Source organism: Oxyura jamaicensis, chromosome 12 (assembly GCF_011077185.1).
Source record: "Oxyura jamaicensis isolate SHBP4307 breed ruddy duck chromosome 12, BPBGC_Ojam_1.0, whole genome shotgun sequence".
NCBI lineage: Eukaryota > Metazoa > Chordata > Aves > Anseriformes > Anatidae > Oxyura > Oxyura jamaicensis.
In genome coordinates this window covers 10675218-10701890 of record NC_048904.1, presented here as the reverse complement: position 1 = coordinate 10701890, position 26673 = coordinate 10675218, and the positions used below count along the sequence as shown (strand labels likewise).

General features: G+C 43.7%; 1 protein-coding gene across 4 annotated transcripts in view; it reads right to left on the bottom strand.

Moving 5' to 3' along the window:
- Positions 1-26673, bottom strand: part of CHCHD6 (coiled-coil-helix-coiled-coil-helix domain containing 6) — a 124092-nt gene that overhangs the window by 58881 nt on the left and 38538 nt on the right. For all 4 annotated transcript variants that reach the window (XM_035337667.1, XM_035337669.1, XM_035337670.1 and 1 more), the window contains exon 7: positions 6388-6458. In XM_035337667.1, the coding sequence (XP_035193558.1) occupies positions 6388-6458 (71 nt within the window). The remainder of the gene's footprint in view (positions 1-6387; positions 6459-26673) is intronic.

Below are 26673 nucleotides of genomic sequence, written 5' to 3'. Positions count from 1 at the left end.
AATTCACTGGTAACAAGTGGTTTCTCAGGCATTATTGCTACTGACATCTTTAATTCACCAGTCTTTTTGGAAAGCTTCCCCAGACAACTGTAAACCTCAATCCTTTACAAATCAGCCCCGTGCCACTACCAGCAGCACACTATGTAACACACGCAGGAGGATGGAGGCAGAGAAACACAGCGGGAGCGAGCGTGGCTGGGCCCAAATTAATATTCACAATACCTCTCCTAACTGAAGCCAAGGAGAGGGATGCAGCAAAGGCACAGAGAACCTGGGGACTTGGCTGCAGACCTGTCATTACATCTAAAACCACAATAAAATACTGTGAACCTTGGAGAAATCTCCCTTCCTCCAAGGTACCCAGTGGTATATATAACTCCCAAACCGAGGGCAGCGATCTGCTTCAATTTTCCCTGCATTCACCGTGATGGAGAGCTTTGAACCGAAATACTTCATGTACTCCGACGCACAAAGCATGTCTGAGTTTTGTTTTAACAGCTGCACAAATATCCGTGCTTTTGAAAACAATCTGGATGTGGCCTGCCAACAAACCCTGATCTAAGGGTTTTATAATGGCAACATTACTGCAGAATACAAGTGCTTTCCATGTAAAAATCGATAGTAATAGAAACATCCCTAATAGACTACATGGAGTCTTTGGCACCTCTTCCTTTGCTATTCAAGTCTTATTTTATAAGCTCCCAAGTTCTACCCATGTACCTGCGAAGAAAAACCCTTGCAGTTTTGAAAAGATGTATTAATATTTTACACCGGTTTTTCAGCACTAACTGAACTGCAGTCTCAGTCAGCGGGCTGATTTATTAGTCATCCCTCAACACGCGTAAGAGGAATGATATTGTGAACACTATTTTTTTTTTATTAGAACATTATTTAACGCTATTTTTTATTAGAACATTATTTTACTAAGTGGGCAAAAGGAAAGTCTTGCTTGAAAGCAGCAGCTTTGTAATCTTCAAGAACTGAGTTTCCGAAAGCAGATACAACAGCTGGGTGAGGTACGCAAACTAATCAATTTTCAGGAATTAAAGGTAAGTCAGAAAAAGGATAGTCTGGCCCAAGTGGAACATTTGCAAAACTCTGTTACGTGTATTTGACTTTGTTACCACAAACTACATTCCTAAAGCAGTAGGGGAACAATACAGCTGCTGGAAATCAATGCACTGGTAGACACAGCTGCTTAACAACACGCCTTCCAGAATTAGTAAAGAAAATGTTTACGTGCTCACGTAAATGAGACAAAATCACTTCTGCTTCACAAAGATCCGGAAGATTTTCTTTCAGAAATATTCACACCATACAAAATGACACAAAGTCAAAACTGACCCACCTCCCCTTTTACCTGCTGCTGAAAGAACTCTGGGGAAGCGCGTACCTTATGGTCTCTGACATCAATATTCCAATCTCCTACGAAGACCAACTTTATAAACGTGACAAACAGCAAAGCTTTGACTACTAACTCATCTCCTTATTTAAAGGGTACGTGGAACAGGCTCGCCACTGACGGAAGTAGGAACAACCATCGCAAAGCAAGCACTGAGGGAAGAACAGGACTGGGATGGAGCCAAAACATTTTCTGAAGGTGTAATCAGTGCAGCGTACAAAAGCTCTGTGCTGAGGTAAGGCCGAGGATGTGCTCCAAGTACTAATCAGTCTTTTATTCCTGAAAACTCTTAAACCCCTATTACAGAGGCTCTTAATTTCAACATTGAATTAATCATCTATCTAATCTAATGACACGAGAAATCCCAGAGCAATTTTGTTTGAAAACTATGATGTCTTTACCCTTCTCCTCAGGCTTCGTGGCTGTCCACATAACTACTTTAGAGCTTGACTCCTGGGCACAGCCCTCTGTTGAAATAGCTGGGGCCTTGGAGTAGATTTCAAGATGAATAAATTCAAGTTTCACCACGTAAGTATCTTATAAACTTCCCAAATCTACACAAAGGAAGAAAAGGCAGTTTCTGGAACTGGAACAGTGAGGTTCCAGTTACTGATGCCATTTTATCTGAGGGACCATCAACCTCATAAAATCTTGTGCAATTCAATAAAATCTTTGTTTCCGTGAGTCCTGAAAGGGAGCCACAAATTCCCCGTTCCCAGCAGACAGTCCATCTCTGAACTTTCTCCCCCTACCCCCACTGAGTCCGTTTGGTTCTCAGCTCCATGCCCAGCCCAGGAGGATACTTACTACTTGCCAATTTTCCTAATGTAATCACCTTAAATACTGATGTCCATTAAATTTAAAGATCTTAGGACCATTAAATGGAACTCTTAGATACGAAGTCCCATATGGAGTAAATCTCTTTGGCAGTTTCTCCACTGGAAAGCTGCCTTGGATTCAAGGCTGATCTCTATCAGGATAAGATACCGGCGTTCTTTATGCGCTCCTCGATAGCAGCGCAGAGCCTGCTCAGTTCTCGCAGCACAACATGCAAAGCAACACGGCCGTCAGTAAGCAGCTTCAGGGAGGGTTCAGCAAGCTCTAAGGAGATCTCGGAGGGAAACTCAGCTTCAGAACAATTTTATCTTTTAACAGCTTCCTAATCCCCTCACCCCACTCCCTCAGCTATACCTTGTAGAGCGAGTCACACCCCCACCCCCGGCAATTCTTGCGTCCAAATTTAACAACTACAAAAATAAAATAAAATAAAAATATGATAAGGCAGCCTTCACAAAAGAAAATAAATCACTTTTTTTTTTTTAAAAAAAAAAAGCATTTTGAGGATAAATCTAGAGTGCCTGTACTAAGCCATAACCTCTTTACTGATGTTTTTTTTCCTTCCCCTTAACAGATTCGGGGACTGTAATAACATTTAATCCTCAGAAGCTAATCTAAATGTAACATTCAAAAGAAGACAAAGACAATGCAACAGAAAAAAAATTTGGCCACTGCCTTTTGGGAGTGCTGCTTTATCCCCGGAGCGAGCGCATTAATAGAGCTTGGAATGAAATGCCATTTTATTCTATGTAGCAGGGAGGGGATTAGCAAGTTGTCTTCTCTAAACCCAGTCTGAGTCATGGCTCTATGAACACTGAGAAAAGGATGTGGAACGAAGTGAAGGGCGGAGAGCACCGGCTTTTTATTTACACGCTGCTTCTTTTGTGGGTGGTTACTGATGTGCAGTTTGCTAAACAGGGAAGGAAGGAAGGAAAAAAAAGTTCTAGGTCCCTAGACTTTAATTCTGCTCGTTAACAGAAGAGAAAAATAATAATGCACCAATTATAATAGCATCATAGAGACAATATGTCCGTGGCAACTGTCCAATTCACCACAGCATGTAAGCAACAAGGGCAAGTTGCTTAAGGTGCTGAAAGCTGTGTTCAGTGGTTTCTTGTTGCTAGGATCTTCTTCCTGGGAGAAAGAAACAGGTTGGATAGAGCCCAGAACAAAGGACGAGATGCTGTGGTGGGGGAATGCAGAGACAGGAGGAAGGTGGGTTCAGGCAAAAAGATGGGGAACGAAGTGCATCACACCTTCAAGCCCAGCATCCTTCCCTGAAGCAGGAACCAAGAGCTGATGACCCTGTAGTGTTGTAGTATGAAGCTCCGGGCTTCTGTTCCTATACAAGTGGAGCTGGTTTACCTGCCTACCTCACAGGCATGCTGCAAAGGGTCACTGGTAGAAAGCCTGCACAATATTCTCAAATGCAGAAATGCTTGATAATCACTACGGAGAGGAAACAGCCCATGGAACTTGACCATTTGTGCAGAGCTGTAGGTACTGATAATGGAGTTGCAAAAGTCAATAAATGCCAAGAAAACAATTTTGTTTCAGGTATTTCTTATCTTTGCTTCAACACAGACTCCAAGAAAGCAGTGCACTCCCTGCAGAAACAACTCCAGCCCCCTCTTCCTCCATCAGCCTACATCATTTCCTACATCCAGGGGGAAAAGGCAACAAGTACAGGGTAGACTGGTCTCACCGTGTTCAAGCGCCAGAGGCAGGGCTAAGAGTTCACGGTGAAACACAAGGATGGTGTAAGCCAGGGATGTGACACTACAGCAAGGAGATGCATTCTTCCCGTTAGATGGAGAAAATGCCCCTCCCGATTTCCCTTTGTTCCAGGAGCTGTTGTCACCCAGCACAGCAAGCAGGCGGACCTGTGCTTCATTCTTCATTTGGCTGTATTCCAGTTCATGTAATTTTCCTGGAGTTTCAGTTTATTCATGTCATCCAAGTTACTAGATCTGCATAAATTAGTCTTACCTAGCTTAGCACTTACTGTGCTTGTATGTCTAACATGAAATTGCAAACCAAGATGAACAATTATTTCCACTGAATTCACAGGATCTTGTAATTTATGGCCATAAACAGGCTGTACAAAGACTCAAATGTGCAAAGCCTAAGAGTATTCACAATGTGCAAGCTTCGATTCCTAGCAAATCAGCATGAATGCCAATGCACGAAGGAAGTTCTCTGACCCTGCCCCATACCATGGCCCTCACCTGACATGTGCACTCACTGTTAGATCCACATGTTGTACATCGAGGCAACAACCCCCAAAAGGATGGCTGTGTACTGCTGAAGAGTCACACACTGCCAGCTGGTAGGCTGAAGCAATGGCTCTTCCCTCACAGTTATCAAAGGACACGATCAGTCCCACACTGTGTGCTCCAACACGCAGCTCGATGCAACGCCGGTTATGGCCAACAACTTCTACTGTAAAGGAACAGAAAATAAGATCTTCTCTTCCTCCCACAGCTTCGCTGGTGCCACACAGCTTGTCTGCTCTCAAGGCACTTCTCAGCCATGTTATATTTTCACAGTGAAATTCATGGCAGGGCTGGTGTCTTTTTTGGCTGTGAGGAAGGCAGACCAAGGAAACTCCCTTTACAATGGCTCACGTTCGTCACGTTCTGCGTTTCATGCAGAAAAGCAATGTATAATAGAGGCAGAAGCCAGGGGCTGGCAGACGTTAGGGACTCAAAGGAAAGTGGGAGGGACCCCTAAGAAACCATAAACACATTTTTTGTATCTTGAAAGCAAGAAGTCATTAGCATTTGTATTGGTCTCAGCCACTGCCCTTGGTGAGAAATGCTTGTTACCAGAGGGTTTCCTACATTGCCAGTATTCAACCCCATAAGACTCAGAAGACACCAAATGAAACCTCAGGAACCCAACTTACAACTGCTCTAAATACAGATTTGTTACAGTCTGTAGGAGCAAGTAAAGAACGTAATCCAAAGTCACAGCTCTTCCTTTACAAAGTTGTAAGAATTTACATCTGATCACACACCTGTAGAAGCAAATTCAAGAGAAGACTGAACTGATCAAAGACTCTCAGAACTTTATGGATTATGATTTTTAAAAAATGTTTATTTAAAAACAGAACTTAAGAATTCTACTATGAAGAACCGCATGAAAACGCATGTGATGTGTTAGCTGCCTTGTTTTGGCTTCTTTAGCAACTTATTACTTGACTGTCCAAACAAAAATGCAAAATTACAACAGGTTATGTGATGCTTTGGCAGCCAAACACAATTTTAAATAAAGACAGCACAATGTACTGCACACCCTACTAATATATTCATCATTGCTATATTATCTATTTATGCAATTAAGTATCGTACAATCTGGACTGGACCCAACTGGACTACATATGTTGCTACTCCAGTTTACTGCGTGTTGGCCAACTGTTTACCCAACTGAGATCTGAGTGCTGCTCGTGACAGTGTAATTGCTTTGGACTCATTAATAATAAAGAATTATAGAAAATATTTTTTCTTGGACAGCTGTTAGTGCATGTGGAACAATAAGCTATATAACACGACGTGCAAATACAAACGGAATTTAGACACTAAATGTGCTCCTGGTAAAAAGACAACATTAAAGGTCCACTAATTATGCCAAGGCCAGTTAAAGAGGTCAGAAAAATCACTGAATACATTCTTAGAAAACATTTATGATAACCACAACTCTATTTCGATTGAAATTTACAGGGCTGATTTAGGTTATTTACCTTTTTCCTTTCCTGGACAATGAATACCTTCAGAACTGACATTTCTCATACTCTAGGACTAGCCCAGTGCTGCAATGTGCAGGCTAACTACATTGGGTCAAAGTCCGAGCAGATTAAACAGGTTCCATTGCCTCTTTGAAGACCCTGGTAAATATTCCCATTTAATTTCAATTTTCTATTCCACATCTTCCCTCTTGCTCTCCCCTTGCAAGATCTTGCATCTTTATGCTAAATTCTGTCAAGCTTGGCACAGAAAGAAAGGATGCTGGCGTACAGCTCCTCAGCCCCTAACTACCTGACACGAGGTAACTTTGCACTCTGGTTACGGGGATATCCAGAGGCTGTACACACACAACGTCAGGAAACGCAACCGGAACTGCAGAAAAGAACAAAAATGGTTTCTCACTTTATCCACTCCTCTGCCTTGGTGGCTGCCTCCTGGTATTGCTCAGATGTCAGCTTGTAGATTTCGGCATTCTGAAACAAAGAACATAATGCTCAGCTCTAAAAATGAAAGGCGTCTCAGATCTTATCCCGGCAGGTAGTTATCTTCTATAATTAATAACGATTTCCAACAACAAATAGCATATTCAGTTCAAAGAACACAAAAAAATGCACAAAAAGTTCATTTATTTCCAAGAAAATGCATCAAGGCTGCAACATGTCCTCCGTTATAAGCTTCACCTTTGTGAAGGAAAAGAAGGGGGGAAAGGTCGCCAACAACCAGCAGTCAGCTTTGATTATTCCATGCAACCACAAAAACAAGGTGTTTCCCACACCGAGTTATTTTGAGTTAGGCTACGTTTTGTTCTTTTTCACTAATTGCCGTGAAGAATGTTGTAAGTTACTGACTTGCAAGTATCAAAATTGGCTGCTAGCACGGGAAAATCCATTTTACATTTCAGTGCCTCTGCTTATGTTACTTATTCTTTAGAAGAAAATTATGCAGCCTGTTTCCCTTTTAACAACGTAGGGAGGCATATCAGGTATCAGTTAAGGCTCTGCCAAACAGAGTCTGGAGTGTCTTGCTGCAGGGCTTAAGACGTTTGCATTAAATTCTCCTGAGCTTGCATAGAAAGAGTCTTAGTTCAGAGCTGCTCAGCTGCTGAGCATGGAGGATGAATTCCTTCTCTCTGCTGCACCGAGAGGCCTCCCAGGCACAGACAGCGGGAGGGAACCGCTGCACACCCCCAGCGACATTGCTGCGAGGGCTCGTGTCACCGAACTGCTGATCAAGCTGCTTCAGGCAAAGCCTCTGGACTTCACACTGAAATAGTTGCAATTGCCTCACTCAAAGCTCATCTGCAAGGCCCTTCGTCTGAAAAAGCACATGCAGAAAATATGCAACAATCAATCAAAAAAGCGACAAAATGGTATTGAAAGCAAGGACAGCTATTCATTTAGGGCCAGTCCTAGCTGCTGCCTTGTCTCTCCTCAAATTTGCTCATGCTACGTAGAACGCTATTCTTGCCTTTCTTCATTTATTTTCCAACAAATGCAGCTGTGGTCCCGCACATGATGAGACTACACATACTGCTCAGCGGGTAGAAAAAGGAAAGGACAGATATAACTCAAGTTCTATTAGCGGTTCTGCCACTTGGGCAATCTTGGGCAAGTCACCATTTTCCATCTGCAAGCTAGGGATAGCAGCTGCCTCTGTCACTGAAGTTGTGTGAGGCTCAGCTAATTGGAAGGTTTATAAAGGTTTTCAAAGCCTAGACTTCAAGGTGCTATATTTAAGCATTTATCTCTGGTGCCTGAATTTATGTCACATACTGAAAAACAACCAGAACAGGCTTTGCGTTTCCAAACTTTGACCTAGGAGACAGACTTAAAGTGAAAAATCATGGATGAGTAACCACTTCAAAATGCATTTGGCCAGCAAAATTGCCATTAATATTTTCTTTTACTTACTTGTTACATAATGGTCAAACTTCTACGCTGTTAAACCCATTTTACCCCTTCCTATAATGAAAAGTTCAGCTTCTAATGGAGCCTTTTTCTCCGTCCTGTAAACAGACCTCATGACTTTCAGATCCCTGCTGTTACTTATTCACACATGAAACCACGAGACCCGTGTTCCATTAATTAAATTTGCCATTAAAAATTAAATAATATGAATAAGTAGACCTAAGCGTTATCTCCACGGGTTTCGTAAGTCTCACCATTCTCCAATTACTAACCAAGCAATTTTCATATTTCATACTGTCTGATTTCTCAAAGGGACTGGATTTGAGAGATCAAAATGAGAGAAAGTGGGAAAGAGAGAAAGCAAGGTAGTAAAATTAAACATTTTTCAGGCAATAGGAAGTAGCCCCGTCAGATACTATTAGCTTGCAGCACTCTGCAGTGAAACAGCAGCAGGAGAGGAAAACAGGAACAAATATGTTGTACGTGAGACCCAGCATGAGGTTGGCATTTAACCCGCCTAGGGAAAGAAAAACTAGCCAACAGATTCATTTGCTGGTTGCACTGTCGATTAGAGTGGTTGTGGCACAACCTTGCCCAGGTTATTAGAGGGAGCACTCGCCTGCCCAGTGCTATGGCCAGCCCCATCTTCAACAAAATCAACTACAAACGGGGACAAAAAGAGCTGGGGAAGAATCCAGTACGGAATAGCTCTGGATCCCAGGGCTGATGAAAAGCAGGCAAGTGAGAACCTGAACGGAGAGGCAAGCATCTCAGCAAGGGGAAGGAGGGGAGTCCTGGCCTCAAAGAAACCGCGAGGAACATGGCACAAGGCAAAGATCAAAGAGGGGCACAGACAATGTTCAACCCAAAGCTCAAAGATGCTCCGTTTTAAAAATAAAAAGGAAACATCTTTGCACGCGATCCAAGTGACCCTCTTGTGTTGGATCAAACCCGTCTTCTTTCTTCCGCCCGTCAGAAACCCGAAACCCAGTGAAGCAGTATTTCTAACGCCCTGAATCATTACCTTCAAATGCTTCCTCGAGTAAGAAAACCAGATTTTTACCATTTAAACCCGAGTTTGTTCAACAAGCGGACTTGTTGAACAGGTTTCCCTTCGCCTCTAGGCCTCTTCCTACCTTGGGAAAGGGGCACTGACTTTTGTCCCGAAGTGGGGCTAAATGGGCAGCAGGCAAGGGGCTTCCAGCCACAGTCAGGGCAGGCTCTGTGATGGGGGACCTCTGCTCACAGAGAACAAATGGCCAGATATCCTCACCTACGCAAGTTGAGATGCAAGATCTTCGTTTTGCTGTTCTGCCCCATCACGCTGTGGCTGTGCATGAGGTTTCAATGCCGAACAACCACCCAGGACCTCATAATAAGCTTGCAAATGCGGAGCCACGCCAGGAACCACCTCTAGACTTCTGGGGACTTGAGCAGAGCCACCCGCTCCCACAGGCTGCTCGGCAGCATCAAGGTGCCGTATTTGCACTTGAAACGAAGGCTGAGCTAGCTGCCCGTAATCTTAGTCAAGTCCTTCGGCTTCATAAAATGATATTCAGCCGCGCAGTAAAACAGAACATTCAACACAAAATTACAAGACGCCGACGCTGCTTTTAATTTACTCTCGCAATATTTGATGCTCGAGATAAAATGGCAGCTCACAAAGAAAAAGTTGAACATGAGACCTCAACTATTATTAAATAAAGCTCCTGGCAGTCTTAGTTGCAGAAATAAGTTTAAAAACATGACCAAAGGACACCATAAGGGCTCAAATAACAAGAAACAAAGAAAGAATGAATGAACCACCTAAAATGTTTCACTTCTCTCAATAAAGCTGAGCCTTAGGGGAGCCAACTCCAGAACATCAGAGGTTTGTCATATGGGGAGAGAGCTCTCCAGAGAGGACAAACAACCTAAACAAAGAAATGTTTGTTTGAAAGATTTTCCCCTGCTATTAAATGATGGTTCGTAGCAAATAATAAAAACACCAGGAAGTTATAAAAATACATAACTAGAGCCTAAAGACCAACAGAGCCATTTTCCTTTACGCTGCTGCTTTTCTACAACAGCTTTGCTGCTATGCCCTTGCTCCCCACTCTTCCCAAAAAACCCCAGGACTAAAAATTCCCTTTCCAAAGGGAACTGATTTTAAAACTTAAAGCTAAATTTGGAGTAATTTTAATTCAGCATTCCTCCGCTGCTGCAAACACGCAGAGAAACTCCAACACTCGCAGCTACATCTCGCTACATTGCCCAGGTCTTTTCCACAACACACAGCAAAGGAAGCAAGAAAACAACACAGCAAAAGGAGTTCTCAAGGCTATTTCAGGAGGGAAAGTAATTGAAGCATAAAGAGAAAACCCTGCCAGCTCATTCTCACACTGACATTAAACCACAATCCTTACAACTTCAGCGAAACATGCACTACTTGCGGTAACACGTAAAACAGAAAACCAAGCAACGTGAGCACAAGGAACTAGAAATGAATCAGATTTTAGGCAAAGCTCTTTGTGAACATCAAACAACAGCAGCAGCAAAAAAAAAAAAAACAAGACCGGGATACAGATTTCTCCACCAGGTTCAGGCCGGGTCAATAGATCAGAGTGTGTTTGGATTAAATAAAGAAATAAATAAATAACAACCACCACAGCTATCTTCAGATATTTTGACACCTCGGAGTACAGAAGCTTGTCAGTGGTCACAGTGCTTAAAAGATACAAAGAGGATTAGCAGCTGTTGAAACGCTGCCAGCCTAGATGATTGCTAGCGATACCTCTGATGAAACGGAGCAGGCCAGCGGAGGCCTTGACAAATGCTGCAGATGACAGCCAGGGGATTACACGCGACAACCTGCCTCGCACCTGACAGGCGCATCGCTTTGAGCCCTCTCCTGCTGTAGGCGCTCGGCAGCTTCCAGCGAACCTCCAGGCACAAGCCCCAGTCGGGCCGGGAGGAGAGCAAGAGCCACTGGTGTGTTATGGGCAGGCACGGTGTGCCCCATGGGGAGGGAACACTGCAAAACTGGGAGAGAAAAGGGAAAGGAAAGCAGAAGGTACTGCTCCGTATGCAACATGAACTGGAAGACGTTCCAATTCCTCCTTCCAACGGCTTCTGAAGTCAGAAATAAGACCTCACATCTCCCCAGTAAGGCAGCATGGCTGCTGCCCGCCTGCCTGGGGACAGGGAACACGCACGTGCCTGGGACAAGGTGGCTGCCGTGGGCAGCAGAAAGGTACCAAAAATCCTCAGTTAGTGCAGGCGTTGGAAATCTGCTCGCATCACTGCTGAAGGGAAGCGAAGGTACACCCGAGCCTCCCAGACCTGCCTGGGCTGCTGGTTCACACACACCATAAATCAGGCTGTTAGCTCTCATCTCTCAGAAGCCTCATGCAAATGGCTCCTAACAGGTTTGAAAAATTACCCCGTCTACTCGGACCCTTCCCACAGGTACAGAGGCAGATGAGCTGAACCGGTCTTTTCGCCGGCCGACCCCTTGGATCTGTTGCAATCAACCTACACCATCAATCACTGCTATCAACCTTGGTCCAGAACAGGGAGCTCGGGAGTATCAGGACACGTTGCAAGAAGCAATCTCTTCACCTCCCGAGCTCGCTCCTCCCCGAGTTCCTGCTCAGCCCATTTGTTGGTATCAGCCGGCATTTAGCTAAAAGACATCGCTCACGGTTTCTCATTCCTATCAAGCACAAGTGCTCGTACACACAGAGGCTGATTAACAAGGAAGAGAAAATTGCATATAAAGCACATCAGAAGAGCATAGAAGCCAAGGGTTAAACTGTTTTTATGAGAATTCAAGTGTTTTTTTTTTTCTCAAAAGGTAATAAAGAAGAGATGCAAGCAACTACAGCTTGCTGATAAGGAGAAAAGATTTTTTTTAGCCAAAGCCAACTTCTAAACACAGCTCTGTTGTTTGCTGTTCATGTGTGGGTTCATCCACTCCTCCCGCTGAGACCAATAATGAAATGAGAGCATTGAATTTGTGTCATTCTATTCTTTCCTACGGCAATAGGCTGTGAGATCATAAATTTTGGATTAAGATTCAGAGATGCCAGAAAAAAGAGCAATGTCCACAGTAACAACACAGGGAAGTTAAACTAGTTCTGGGCAGAACTACGTTCCTGTTGGAACAGATCTTCTCACGACTGTAACGTTACCTTGCAATTAAAGCAAAATATTAACTCTGCAGCATATCTAGACAGCGTCTCAAAGATAAGATCCCACAAAATACCAATCCTCACAAAAGTTTAAGGAGGTAGATCTGGGGAGACGTGCCACAGCCACGTTTACTGCATGGATAACAAGCTAGACACAAAAAGGTTAAGCTGCTGGCCCTGCTCCATGCAGTGAATCAAACTAGGCTACACCCCAAAACCAGGTCCCATGCCGAGATACACCATCAGGGTGAGAATGGGTTTTCAGTCCCAGACCAAGTCTGCCCACCAGAGTCTGTCTGTCTCCATGAAGGTACCCTGGAAGGATCCCATTAAAACACGTACCTCGTGGCAAGACAATAGCAGAACTCCGAAAAGCTGCGAGCTTGGTGAGTGCCTCACTGGAAACGTGCAGAAAAGCCTCACATTATCTTCCCATCAGAAAGACAGCCAACAACATTAAGGAACTATTACTAAAGGAGTGATTAAAAGGCGAAGAAGCAGCAAAAAAACACCAGAAAGAATTAAACGCTGCATTTCTATGGGACTGCTTTACGGCACGCTGTTCTAAAAGACTGCAAATACAGCATCAGTAATTCCTTAAACACAAACTCTGGAAGGTAAAAAGCATCTTCAAAGAGAAAGGCCATAAAATGCCAGCAGGCAACCCAGGCTTTCTGACAAGGACAGCACTAGCAATGTGAAAGGCCCAGATTAATGTTAAAACTGCGCTGGGAGAGCATCGCTCTGCTCTCTCCTAGCAGAAAGTTTAATATAGGAGCGGGAAGTCCTAGGTGAAGAATTCACAGTAAATGCCCGAATCAATTATACCTGACAAGTGCAGGTAAACAGGCTTCCCAGGCATCGATTAAACATCAAGGGCTTTCAGCATCTACTTTGGAGACCTCGGAAACCCGGCTGAGCCGCGCAGATAACGCAGTGCCCGCAGCCCGTGGGCACAGCCAGGGCTGCTGAATCCCCAGGCCGGGCTGCAGAGACGCACCACTGCTCATGGACTGTGATGTACGGGTCCTGTCTGCAGAGCTGTCACAAAACCAGGAACAAAGTACAGGAGCACAGGACGCTGCCTCTACCAGCTAGGCATTGTCTGGGAGAGACTGCCACGTGTGGAGAATCAACGGCGATGGAAGGGGAGGAGAGGGGAAGAAGTGAGTTACCAGGGTATCAGCAGCACCATAGTAAAAGGAGGCTGACCAGCGCTTCAGAGGGGAAAAAATAGAAAGCTGGCAGTCATCAAGTACTTGTCATACGTTTAAAAATATATATATTAAGTACATTTCCCTGTCAGACCCATCACGGAAGCTTATTTTGGGAAGAAACAGGAGAATATTGTAGCTAAGGTTTGCTGCCATCACGCCAAAGCTGGGATTTGACAGAGCCTCCAGCAGAACTCCCACCACCTCTGACAGGAACGGACCTAAAACTCCCTGCTTTTGCTGCTGAGAATATCCCTCAGCCCGTTTCCCAACCCAAGCTGCAGGCAACGGGCCCTGTTAACAATTCCTGTCCCATTTCTAAGAACCTAAATTCTATTCACGATCCCATCCCTTTTCCACAACAGGTAGCTAAGGGAAGCAACGCGCTGCAGTCCCAGAGAAAGCCAGAGCAGGAGGAGGGACCCAGGGCAGAGGAGCATGCAAGAGGACTACAAAATACTGAAGCAAATGCATCACATCCATGGGTAAAAGGGAACTGCAAGGAAGAGAGTCACTGTAGGAAACAAACAAACACAAAGCCAGAAGCACACCAAAGCCTGCAAGTCCCACCCCCCTCCCAGGGTCTTTCCTCTACCCCCAATCACAAATCACTCTCCATGTGCAGTTTCCAGGAAATCAAGCTTTGCTAAATAACCCCGACATGTGCGGGGCTGAGAACCAGCCAACAAGCAATGATGAGATGTCCCTGAAATGATTAAGGAAAATGCAGACATCTCTCAGGTTACGAGGAAGCCTGTTGTACTCTCCCCTCAGTGCATATGCAATGCTGCAAGCACTGTTCCGAAAACCTCTGATATTCAAAGGCTCATTTGGTTGACAAGGAGCCTGTGGATTCGTGGACAGATTGTCACACAAACTGTCAGGTTTTTAGAGAGACTATCAGACCTCTCTTTGCCTACGTTATGGAGCACATCAAAGACACAGAAGATGAACCAGACGCAGGCTGCACAGATCTGACAGAATGGTGGGTGTACATATTCAGAATACTGTACTGCTGGGGGGGGAGGCTTAATGTGAATAATCAGGGGCTGAAAGTTCCAGAAATGTGACAGTTTTTGGCAGCAATTCTCATCTTTGCATTTATTTATCGAAGAGAGAGAAACTGCCATACTAGAGGCAAACTTGGGAGAGGAAGAAAAATCGTATCAGCAGCAATTTATTTTGCCACCATACTTTTTCTTTATTATTATTACTCCCAGAGCATTTTCTGAAGATATTTGTATTTTCAGTCAGGTTTCTCTCACCATGCTTGCAGCTTCTCTTCCCATTTTATCCTGCAGTAGAGGCTGGTTTAATGATTACAGCCCAAAAGACCGCTAGGACTTTACAGGTCACTGTACATGGTTAATGACACAGACAAATCCATACTTTCAGAAGTGCCCGCTGGCTCGCGGCTCTGTCTGGAGATGCTCAGGAGCTCATTATTCAAAACTTCAAGCTCAGGTTCCTGGTAATCAGCACATCTGAAAAAATAAGCTGCACACGGACAACCAAAAAGTAACAAAAGCCATTATAGAAAATACTAACCTTAAGCATTAGGGTCTCACTTTTATTTTTTTTAATACTAACCTTAAGCATTAGGGTCTCACTTTTATTTTTTTTAATGGAGACAATGTTCACTTATCTTCAGTGAGCTGGAAATCTTAGTTAATGAATACCTGGAAAAAGCTCCCAGCTCCACAGCTCAGAAGTAGTTTCCCTAGGATGACTTGATTTCATACCCCTTTATTAATAAATACATAAATATAAAATAATGATATATTTATTTTACGGTTGGAAACAAGTTATTAGATGATTTCTACCAAGAAACATTGATTATTATCTAAAAAGGAAAACAACATACAATATAAAACGCTGCTAACAAGGAAGAGAAAATGGAGTATCACGGATTCTTTGGGCCTGTCTTTACAATACCTCTGTCACAAAACCGCCTGCTCTCCCCGCAAGGCAGCAGCTATTCCAGAGAAAAGAACGCAGGTATCATTTTGTATTTATTTTGCTATTCAAAATGGATTGAAATCCTCCCCACAGTAAACTGAAAATAAACACGATGTTTATCCTGAGATAAAAAGCCAAGGAGGACAAAGGAGGAGGGATGGTAAAAGGGATAAGAAAGAAATCAGAAAGTATTTGTAAGCAATTTCCTTTCCATCTTTGGCAGTCTCATTCTCTCTGCTTTTAGCGATCTTTTCTTTCACGTGGTTTTCAGCAGAGTAGTTTTGCCTCCTCTGAAGAGGACAAGGCATTGAAGAGACATCTCTGCAGCTGGCAAAGAGCTTGTGAAGTCTCCAAAGAGAAGCCCCTCCGAGCAGGAGGACCATGGGCTGCCAGTGAGCTGAAAGGCGCTTTCACAGGGGGGCTGCTGAGAAGTAAATATTAATGTGGAAATCAAACACCCCCGGGCAGAGCACAGGCAGCCACACAGGCACATCCCTCCGTCCTCTGGCAGGGACTGCTCCCTCCCAGCCGGAGGCTGCCACAGCCCTGGTGCGCGACATCTCCCGCAGCCTCGAACACCACTTGGGCACCACCAGCCTCAAACTGTCCAGTACAGAGTCCAGGCGGAGGGACGGGAACGAGGCATTTCTCACTTCTGGCCCAGCACAGAATAACAGGAATCATCACTTATTAACTTGACACCAGACAGGTCCCACAGAGCCTTGCTGCCAGGGCATCTCAAGCACGTGAAGGGCAGAACATCACATAGGCAGGCAACCATACTCCCAGATTTAAGCTAAATCTACTCTCCCCGTTTAACCTCTGAACAATCTCTAACAGCAAGGTGTACCGCGTGCCATCAGCGCCAGGCTTGGTCTTGGGGACTGCAGGAGGTAGCAATGAGAGGAAGCTCAAAGCTCTAAAGAATTGTTTTGGCATAAGCATCCGTAATGACTTGGGGTCTGTTGCCATAGCTGATAAAGGGTATTATAGGAAAAGGCTTGGGAAACGGTGCTCTAAGTGGATTTTTCAGGCTCATGAACAAAGTATCTTTGTTTTTTTCCCCCTATAACTATTGACCAAGAGCATCCTGACCCTTCAGCTGGGGATGGCTTGAGCCCAGAAATCAGGTAACAGGAACATTAAAACACGATACAACTGTGCTTTTGCTGGAGATCAACAGGAAGAATACAAGAAACCAACACAAACACTGCAGACCTGAAGCAAAATCCTCTCTCCACAGAGCTAGTGCTCACAAACATCCAACCAGCCCTGTCCTAGTTTCACCTCACAAGGACAAACTCGGGATTCCTCACTGGGATACGCGTTGCCTATCACAGAGATCAACAGCCAGGACATTTTTTTTTCCTTGCTGCAACAAACACTTGCCTCTAACTGGAAGAAGAGTTGTTATCTCGGTGCCACCCAAATGACTGATTAGCCCTCAGGATAATGGCTTTTTGCTGCTGCTAGCGGAAGCTGTATCAGAAGGAATGACCTAAAGGTGAAAGGCCTCCCGTACTGTTCTTAATCCCCCGAGAGGCCAAAGGAAATTTTATGGTACGCATAGCTGCTGTGAAAACAAAAGTTAAAAAATAATGGCTCTGGAGAGCTGCTGAAGGTTCTCGATTCACATACATGCCCGGGTGGGGACACGACACAGCAGTTTTATACACCCATACACGAGTCCTCTTCCCTGGTTCAGAAACCACGGTTCAGCCAGTTCAAGGCTTGCTGCACGTCAGGGCAAATTAGATCATTTCTGTGTACCAGCCAATACATCATGAGACATCTCCAGGGGAAGAAAATCCAGGCACTCCACGATTGACCCAGGCATGCGAGCTCGCAGCAACATTGCAGCGTGGAGTTATATAAGCAAAACGTGGCTTCTGCTCAGAAGAACGGGGAGGGAAGAGGAGAGAGGAAGAATTAAGCCTTTTTTCCTTATGAAAAGACCTGAAATGCAATAATTGGGAAGGAAAAGCAAAGCTAGCTCTTCTCTTAAAATGACCTAGTTACTACAGGTCTCCTTAAATCAGGGCTGAGGGTTTTATCTCAGCTCCTGCGTTTACTTCTCCCATCTCTCGCCCCCCCCGTTGCCCCTTGCAGACAGACGGGCGAAGTGGCCACCCCGCATTTTCTGGCTCTGGCCTCTCCCTGGGGTCACCCCCTGTGCAGGGCAGCATCTTCTACCTGGTGGCTACTGGTGAGCACGTAACGGGACAAAACTTCCCTATCAGCACTTGTCAGGGCTGGACGCTGCACATGCGTGTCTGAGACATGTTTATCTTCAATAAAAATAAGAACCCCCAACAAAATCAGTCATTATTTTGGATTTATTTATAACGGGCCTAGACTGCGAATGGGTGACTCGGGTAATCCTCATTAGAGTCAAGGTGTTCAATGGTGAAGGGAGATGGGAATCATTTGGGGGCAGCAGAACAGGTAGTGAAACAAGCAGCTAACCCCCCCCAAACAAGCACACAAAAGAAACCCACCAGACATCATCCCGGGGTCTGGAGATTGAGACAGGCAAAACAAATACAAGCTGTAGCGGTTCAAGACCTCACAGCGAGCCTGGTGGTGCCCGTATATTTAAGAACATTAAAACATGTTATTTACAAGCTACTTCTGAGTCATTCTGGGAACGTGCATTATATGTTCACGAAACTGGAATAGCTCTTATTTGTATGTTTCTTTAAAATGACTGACAGATGGGGGAAAACCTTCAGAGAAGAGGCCCTGGGCTGTCATGAAACATGTATTTAACACACCCACGGTAAACCACTAACCACCCTCACTTCAGAAGGTATAGCCACTGTAAATGCAGAGCAGTCCCTTCCTAAAGCTTGATCTCTGGACTACTTAATTCAGCACAAATTTCAGATGTTCTGTGGAGTCTGCCCAATTTTCAGATTAATTATTAGCTACGTTTTCCAGCAGCATGATGAAAGCATATTCTGTAAGGACAAAGCTAGAATTTCGTGGACATTTTTGAAATGGACCTGGGCCTCGGTCACAATACTGATGCATTTTTCCTGCCACATGCGGAAGGAACGCTGCGGGCTGAAACACAAATCTCACATTCCCCAAAGTCAGGGCCTTATACAAGTGGATTCCACACACAGGGAAGTTTTGTCTACCTGAAACAATTTCCAAGACCAAGTCTAAATCTGGAATGTCCCAAGAGGAACGCAAGCTTCAATCATCCAAATCCCAGCAGACACACAGACTCCAGCCTAAGGTCTGGAACATATTTAATCAATTCACTGTGCTAACTCTCCACAGTTTCATAAAGTAGCCAATACTGCAGTAACAGGGCCAAAAATTAATTGTACACTGGTTGGCCAATTACACAGAAATAACAGGCAGCACTGGTATTTATTGCAGCAGGGTAATGTACTTGGTGCTAGGGTACAACTACACCACAGTAAAAAATAGCTGAGAGTGTGTGTGTGTGCGCGCGCATGTGCACCCTGCTTTCCACCAGAAAGTAGCTCTGGCTTCACTGCTAATAGAGCTCCCTGTATACACACACATTTATAAATACCTTTCTGCTAATAAACAAGCTTATAAACAGCAAAAAGACAAAGCAGAAGGCTACGCTAATAGCCAATAAGCGAATTAATCAATGAAATTGGGGTTAATATACATGTTGGGGGGGTGGTATCAGAAATGTTAGGTAATGGACAAAGCTCCCAAAGGGAAGACAAAAAGCAGGGCTTGTTTTGCTCTTTTTGGACCAGACTGGACGAACACTCTGGTGCTCAGTTCTGACAAAGAGGCAAGATCACATTCTAGGTCTTTTTGTTCTGCCTTTAACAAGTCTTCATAGTGATACACTGATGAGACCAGATACCAGATTGTTATCTAAATTCAGCTGCTAAATTCAGTGTTAAGACACTAAGTTCAAACCACACGTTGCCACATTTATTTCACAAGTCGAGCCTGAGGATGGATTCCTTCAAGATGAAGCAGCCCATAAGCATCGTTCTCCCTCTGCAAAGGTACTCGAAATGCCAGGGAAACAAAATCACCCGTAAGGCTCTGACAGTTCACCCTTCAGCACGCAGACTGCAAATGCATCTCTACACTAATCGTGAAGACTGAAAAGGAAGCAAACACTTAGTTGCTGTTTGCATAGAGGCTGCTCGTAATTTGATGTAATGTACTGTACATCAGTCAACACATATTGAGGAGAGAGCGCACACGCTGCGGAGAAGGCAGAGAGGCAGCGCTGACATCTAACACATTTTATTTACCCTATTATAGATGTTCTTTGAGCTCATCAAATTACCAATCAATTTATCTGATCTCTGAAAGCTGGTGTACTGAGGTATATTAACTATTAAACTTTACAAGCTTTCAGCAAAACAACCATTAAATGGGTGGATTGAGCACAGGGTACCGAAGTCAGCCGGCAAGTTGGCCAGTGGCGACAGCAAAACGACCTCTCCCTGCAGGCAGGGACGCTGCTGGGCGGCGATGGAAAGGCAGCTCCTCACCGTGCTCTTCAGCCCTGACAGACAGCAGGGAAAAGGGGGAGTTAGGGATGCTGCGCTCCCTCCTTCCCTGTATGACATTTAACGTCTGTGAATAACTGGAGAGAGGAAAAGGAGGGGGTCAGAAGCAGTTTTGACAATGATTCCAGGTTTGTTCTTTTTTTTCTCGTTTGTTCCTGCTCAGGAATTTAACTCACAAGCAGGAAAAATCTCCCTACATATAGTCCTTCTCTAAGGACCAAAGGCTGTGCCCTGAGAGACTGCTAGAGCCACCGCCACCTCCAACGGAACGTGACATCCTCGGACGGCCAGCCCAAGCAACTGGGAAGTGATCTGGATGATTAGGAAGGATCTTATCAGCCCACTTCAGAAAACTATACCGGGGATTATCCTTCTTGTGCTCAGAATCAACAGTTCGATGGACTGGGCACTTCGTTATATTGCTCCACTGGCCTGAAAGGCAAACTGCTTCTTTGGATCGCAGCTGTTGCAGGGTCACATAAACCACTGCAGTTTTTGTGGGAGGAAGGGGTTGTAGCAGGCCATGAGATGAAATTTCAACAAATTAGGTTAGAAAAAAAATAATTGTAAATTCTGTAAGACTCAATAACGAAGGAGGGGACAAGAACTACTACTGAATGGAAAACGCATTTGTGGAGAACTCAGTTTCACCCTCACTGTTCTTCCTCAAGTGCCCCCCAGCACTTTCCAGAGCAGTAAGTGACTGGAGGCAACCAAGGCAGCCATTACACACAGCAACAGCTCACGTGCAGCCCGAAGATGTTACAGGCCATTTTATACAGAAAATGAATGGTGTCTTGGCAGGTGACACCTGCCAAGACATATCCACTCCTTTAGAAAAGAGCACTGAATCTTTAACTCCCACTGAGAAGGCAGGGCACAGCTGAAGCCCAGCACCTTAACATGGCTTTCTTTTTCAATCCAGGTGTGCTCTCTTCAGGTCTCATGGATACAAACGCATCTGGGGATCCCAGCTGAGGAACGGATTGGATTCCCTGTCCCCTTCAGCAGACATCCCCTGCCACCTTTGCCAAGGGACGTCAGTTTGTTCAGCCCCACAGAATGGGCTGAAAATGAATAGTGAAGAGCCCATAGGAACATACTGTTCTGGAAGGTTTTTTCCCCCCTCCCCTCAGGGTACTGTCATTTTCTCTGGCAGTATTTTTATTGAGACGAGTTAGTGGCCAAAAGGCACAGAAGTGAGAGGGGACTCGCACGCAGGGGTGACCCTGGTGCATCAGAAGGAGGAGACTGCTCCAGGAACGAGGATCAAGGCCAACAGTAACAAGCCAAAATAAGTTCACCTCCTCCCATTCTTTATGCATGCTAAGTGCCTTACAAACGTGAATTAATGGTAAGTGCAAGGGCAAAGGGAGATTAATTTAAACAAAACAAACAAGGTGAATACTACATACAAAATTACAAGATTTGTGGAGCTGTGCAGAGAAAGAGGTGCAGTCTACCTTATTAATAAAAAACTGTATTTGTTTAATGCATTCCTTTCCCACTTGCATAAATACGCTACATCTTGTGAATGCTTCTGCTACGTACTGCTCTGAAAAGCTACAAGCAGAAAGCGTTGCATATTAATGTACCTACTGCTCACGGTAGTCCATAGCCACATAATAAAAGATAACGTGGGAGCTGGAGCTGAGGAAAATCCAAACAAAGAAGAGACATCAATTTATAGCACGGAGTTTCACTTCATCTGCCGAGACTACCTCCAGCCTCTTTGCTGTTTTACACGACTCCAAGGAGCTACCCGGGTTTTTCTGTACTGTAGCACCACCCTTACCTTTTGTTAGGTTAAACCGAGTAAGAGGCCAAACAGCAAAACAAATCAAACACATGTATCTGGGGGAGCGTATACAACTAATATGCTAAGTGAAATCCCCTGGTACCTGCATTTCTTTCTGATTGTACTTTAAGGACTGTACGTGAGGAGATGGCAGGACCACGAATACCCAGAATCCTTGATACAAATACCAGCTCCCAGCAGTACGTATGCTAACTATTGCTACCAAGCTCCTTTCATCTCCTTCCTGCCCCTGCTTCTCAGTAACATATACGGGCATGAAACTACGTCAGCTTAAACTTCTCAAATTGCATGTTTCCAAGGTTCTCCCTTCTGAGAGCCAGGCGCAGCTCTCATCCCTTCTACCCAGAGAACCTCCACAGCACAAAACCGCCTTTGGAACCATTGAGACAAGACACACTTTTTGTGAAACAATCCCAGATTACATGGATGACGTGTAAAATCATTCTGACAAATTAGAGTTAGAAGTTTAACCACTTCTACCAAACTACCCAGGTCTCATTACTGGATTACTTACTGGAGATTAAGACAGCCAAACTGGAAACATCTGCCTGGAAGGGAACGTCTGGATCATCAGCTTCAAACTCCGGCAATTACACAGTCATGTAAGAAATGGTGGGTTGAAAGGATCCATTTCCTGCAATTTTCCCAGTTACCAAAATACTTCAGGCACTCCATAACAAAAACTTCCTAGCAGCCCAAGAGACTGAAACCCACAACTACAATGAACTACCATGGAAGATCAAGAGCACACCAGTATCCTGATCGCCTGCAAAGTATTTGTTCAATAAAAATTGTGTTTGTTTTTTTAAAAGAGAAAAGTGATCCACAAAGCATCCACTGCAGGCAGAACAAAATCTAACAGCCCTTCACACACAGACAATCCCTGACAATCTGATACATAATAACTCCACCCTAATGTCCACCCACTGCCCAGTCCACCCTAAATAAAGGGTGGAAAAATAAATAAAAGGGTGGGCTGGGCAGAATATCTCCCAACAACGGAGCACAGTGTGGGTTCAATCCCAGGACAGCTGCTTCATGCACCCAAAAGAGCCGAGTGTTACTAGAAGCAGTGGCGAGCAGTGTTGAGCATTTACTCAACAGAAGTCAGAAATGCAAATCAAGCATTAGGCACCCCGTAAGAAAGAAGGAGAACTGAACAATAATTCTCATAAGGCTACTGTATAAATTTATGGTCCACCTGTATCTTGACCCCTGTGTGTGCAGTTCCGGTTCCCACCCCTCAGAAAGGATTAAGCGGACGTGGAGGAGTTTCATACATGACCAGCCAGGATGATTCACGTATGGTAAGACTTCCATAGGGAGCAACTAAGGAACCTTTCAGCCCAGCAAGAGAGGGCATCAGGAGATACGGCAGAGATCTGCAACACCGTACGAGGCAGGAAGGAAGATGAGGACTTACTGTCACTGATCCAGTTGTCATGAAGAAAGAACATCAAATTAAATTAAAAGGTTCAAGCCTTCTGGTTCAAAACACGCAGAAGGAAGCGTTTGTTCACACAACATACAGCTGCGCTGGGAACTGCTTGCTACAGAATGAGCAAGAAGAGACTAGAAAACTCTACGGAAAATAAACAAACCATCTCGGATTAGTAAACACACAGACAGCTGAATCACAAACAACCACAGTCTGAAGAAGCACATGAAAAAAGTGTCACACGTACTTGCCCTGATCTTGCACTCAATCCCTGGACACCCTCTTTTAGTCTCTCAGGACCAGCATACAGAACGAGATGCATTTTGGCTGTGACAAAGCACCACGGCACTCAGTCTTACTTTTTCCAGGGCTTTAGTAGAAGATGTAGGGAAAAACTCCAAAGTTGAAACGCTGAAATTATTTCTTAATACATGCCCTTTTCTGTGAAAACTTTAATAAAAGACTGTCTAGAGCAGCCGTGTTTAAGGTCTCTTTGAAATAAGGTACACCCATAGTTCACCTCATGCAAAACTAAAGGCAAAGCCTTTTTAGCTTTTCTATAGCTTTCCTGTTTCACAACACTTTGCCCTCCCATTATAAGCTATTCCATCTTACAGATGGAATAACTGAGATAGATGGGCTAAGTAATTGTTTCAAACTCCCCAAAGAGAAACAACTATTAGAAAATGAGGAGTTTTTTGCTTCCAATTCTGTGCTCTGTCCCGTAGATTACGGTACTCTTTTAGAGATTACAAAATAAAGGGATAATATATTCACACAATCTGCTGCGTTCTAGGGAACTACTGAGTTCAATTCTGGTCAATACATCTCAAAGACAGAACTGCAAGAGGAAAGGGGCTCAAAGACAACCAAGTAGAATGAGAAACCTGGAAAAAAAATCATACACAAGCAGAGGCTGAAAAAAGGTGAGGACTGCTCAGCTTAATGGGAAGGTAAAAGAGGGAACAGAACAGAAATCTACAGATAATGAATAATGAAGAGAATTCCTTTTATCCCTTCCACATAAGGCATATTAAGTGACAAAAAGTATTTGAGATTGGTAACAGAATTTATAGAGTATATAGTTAACCGGTGGCACATAATGCCACGTGCTATCAAGGCACAGAGCTAAACAAGTTCAGAAAAAAGTGGCTGAGACACATAGACAAGTGCTGGCAGTATTCCAAGCTCCATTACAATGAATCAAAATACTGAATGAAAATAAACTGTTTTGCAGCAGGGCATGTGTCAGCCTCTGACTGACAACACTTAGGAAGACTTTTCTCCAAGTCATTCTCCAAGCGTTTGTTTTTTTAAAAAAATTTATTTAGAGGATTGGGGATTATTTGCATCTTCCTTCAATGTCTTTCAAACTGACCACTGTCAGAAGAAAAAGAACAGTCTGCTTGATTCAGTGCAGCAGCTACTGTGTTGTAAGAAAAATGCTCCTCAGACATAATGCTATTGTTCTTAGTGTCCTACCAGGAAGGTACTTGGTTGTGTGCTACACATCCTTTCCAAACAAATCTGCAGGACTTCTATTCTTGAAAATTAAGTTATGGAAAAGGTGAGGAGGGGGAATTCTGACAGTCTGCTCCTGAAGGAGAAATTTTGGTTTTTTAACTCCACACTGAGCCACCACAACCATTAACTCTCAGCCCAACACCTCCAAACTATGCTCCCATTGACCGTCCCCCTGAAAAGAGAAGAGAAAGCGAATCGCTACTGCTGAGCTCCTCCCCACCTCATCCCGATATTTTTTTTCCTAACATATACATTATAAATATATATATGTATGTTTGTATGTATATTTTTGTATATAATAGTTGGAAGGTTTTTGCAGAGTGGAAGGAATAAATAAATAAATAAATGTCAAGGTCTGCGTGTATTCAACAAATAAAAGCAGAATTATATAAAAGCAACAGCTAATAAAAAAGATTGTTCTGTGCTGTGTTTTCCATCTTTCCAACCATTACAGGAATAAAATTATCCAGAGAGATCGAAAACCTTTTTCAAAACTAATACAATTAAGCTTTATTACACTGTTTCAAGTACATTTCTCTCCTCTCTCTCCTAGCCCCCACCACCTCCCACTCCAATCCAGACTAACAGTCGAAGGCATTCTTCCACTTTATTACCAGCAAAATGCTAGTGTTTAAGGGTCAGAAACTATCTAGTGTTTCAAGAGAGGAAAGAAACCCTGTAATTTATATCTCCTTGCTTTTGTACACCTCGGAACTAGAAGGCAGTTTCTGTGCACCTCCACAATTTGAACAGGACCATGGCCGAGCACCTTACCCCCCTGAGAAGATCCTGCGCTAAAATATCCATCACCTTGTTTGAAAGGTTACCCATAAAAGGGTTACAGCTCTGAAAAGGAAACGCAAAATGCAACAAAAGACTTCACGACTATGACAATGCAGGCTGGACACAAACTTCTCCCCATTCCGCCGTCCATAAAGGACAGACACACATACAAATTTTCCCTGCGGTTTCCGCTTCGTGGGACCAGATCTGGAGAGAAGAATATAATAGAAGCACACAGCATGAGACCAAGAAATTGCAAAAATTCCCTTTGCGTATGAACATATGGACAACTGTGATAATTAGAACGATAGCTGCTAGATTGTTTGCAATTTCACTGAACAATCCCCATTATCTAGAAATAGAATTTAAAATCTGAATGCAACACTGAGTGGTAGTTCTAATAGTTTATTTTTTAATGAACTGTACGGATTAAAGTGTTGCAAAATCCTATCACGTGGAATTGCTCACGGGCATGTTTTATCATCAATGGCTTTTTAAAAAAAGCTGCATGGACAATCATGCAGTAGCAAGGAATGAGAAGGGGAATAGACATCCCAACAGTTTTCTTCCATTTCTATAATCTGTAATTTTCCTGCGTTCTATATTCACCATCATGCTACATACTGGTAGTAAAGCTGATTGATTTCTCTGTCTCTTTACGATCCACCTTGTTCATTGCTTTGCATTTCTTTTTAGTCACATAACTACAAGTCGGATGTATGCAACTCCCTGTCAGGAGGTCTAATTGTTTCTAACTGAAGAAGATTATTCTCCACATTTATTAAAAAACAAAGACTACTTATAGCATTATTTCATTTTGCCAGGAAGTGAAAACCACATTAGTTCATAAGGAACAGCATGGCTGCTCCTATTTTTAAGGCATCAATTTTTAAAAACTCATCATGGTAAACAATTAAACAGAGAAGCAAATCCCACGTTTAGGGGAGAGATTCAAATCCCTAAATGGATTTTCAAAGGTCATTTCAGGCTTAAAAGATGCTTGATGGTGTCTCTTTAAATCACGTTCATTTCAAAGGCTTATCCAGCAAGCAGCAGTGTGCTGCAGCAACATAGCTTGAACTGTTGGGGTCCCCAGAGAAAATTTAATAATACAACTTCAATTCATATTTATAGCAAGATTTTTTTTTTTTAATTTAGCAAAGGATTTCTAACAAAAGGAATAAAAAACATAGCAAACCTAGATTTTACCTAAACCCCACAGTGAAAAAAAGTAAGAGTTTGAATTACTATAAACCTTTTTTTAAAAAGGATCATCTAGTTTAAAAACACATCTCAAATGTGAGTTCCTCGAAAGATTTGGTTTATACAGCTTTTTCATTATTTAATCG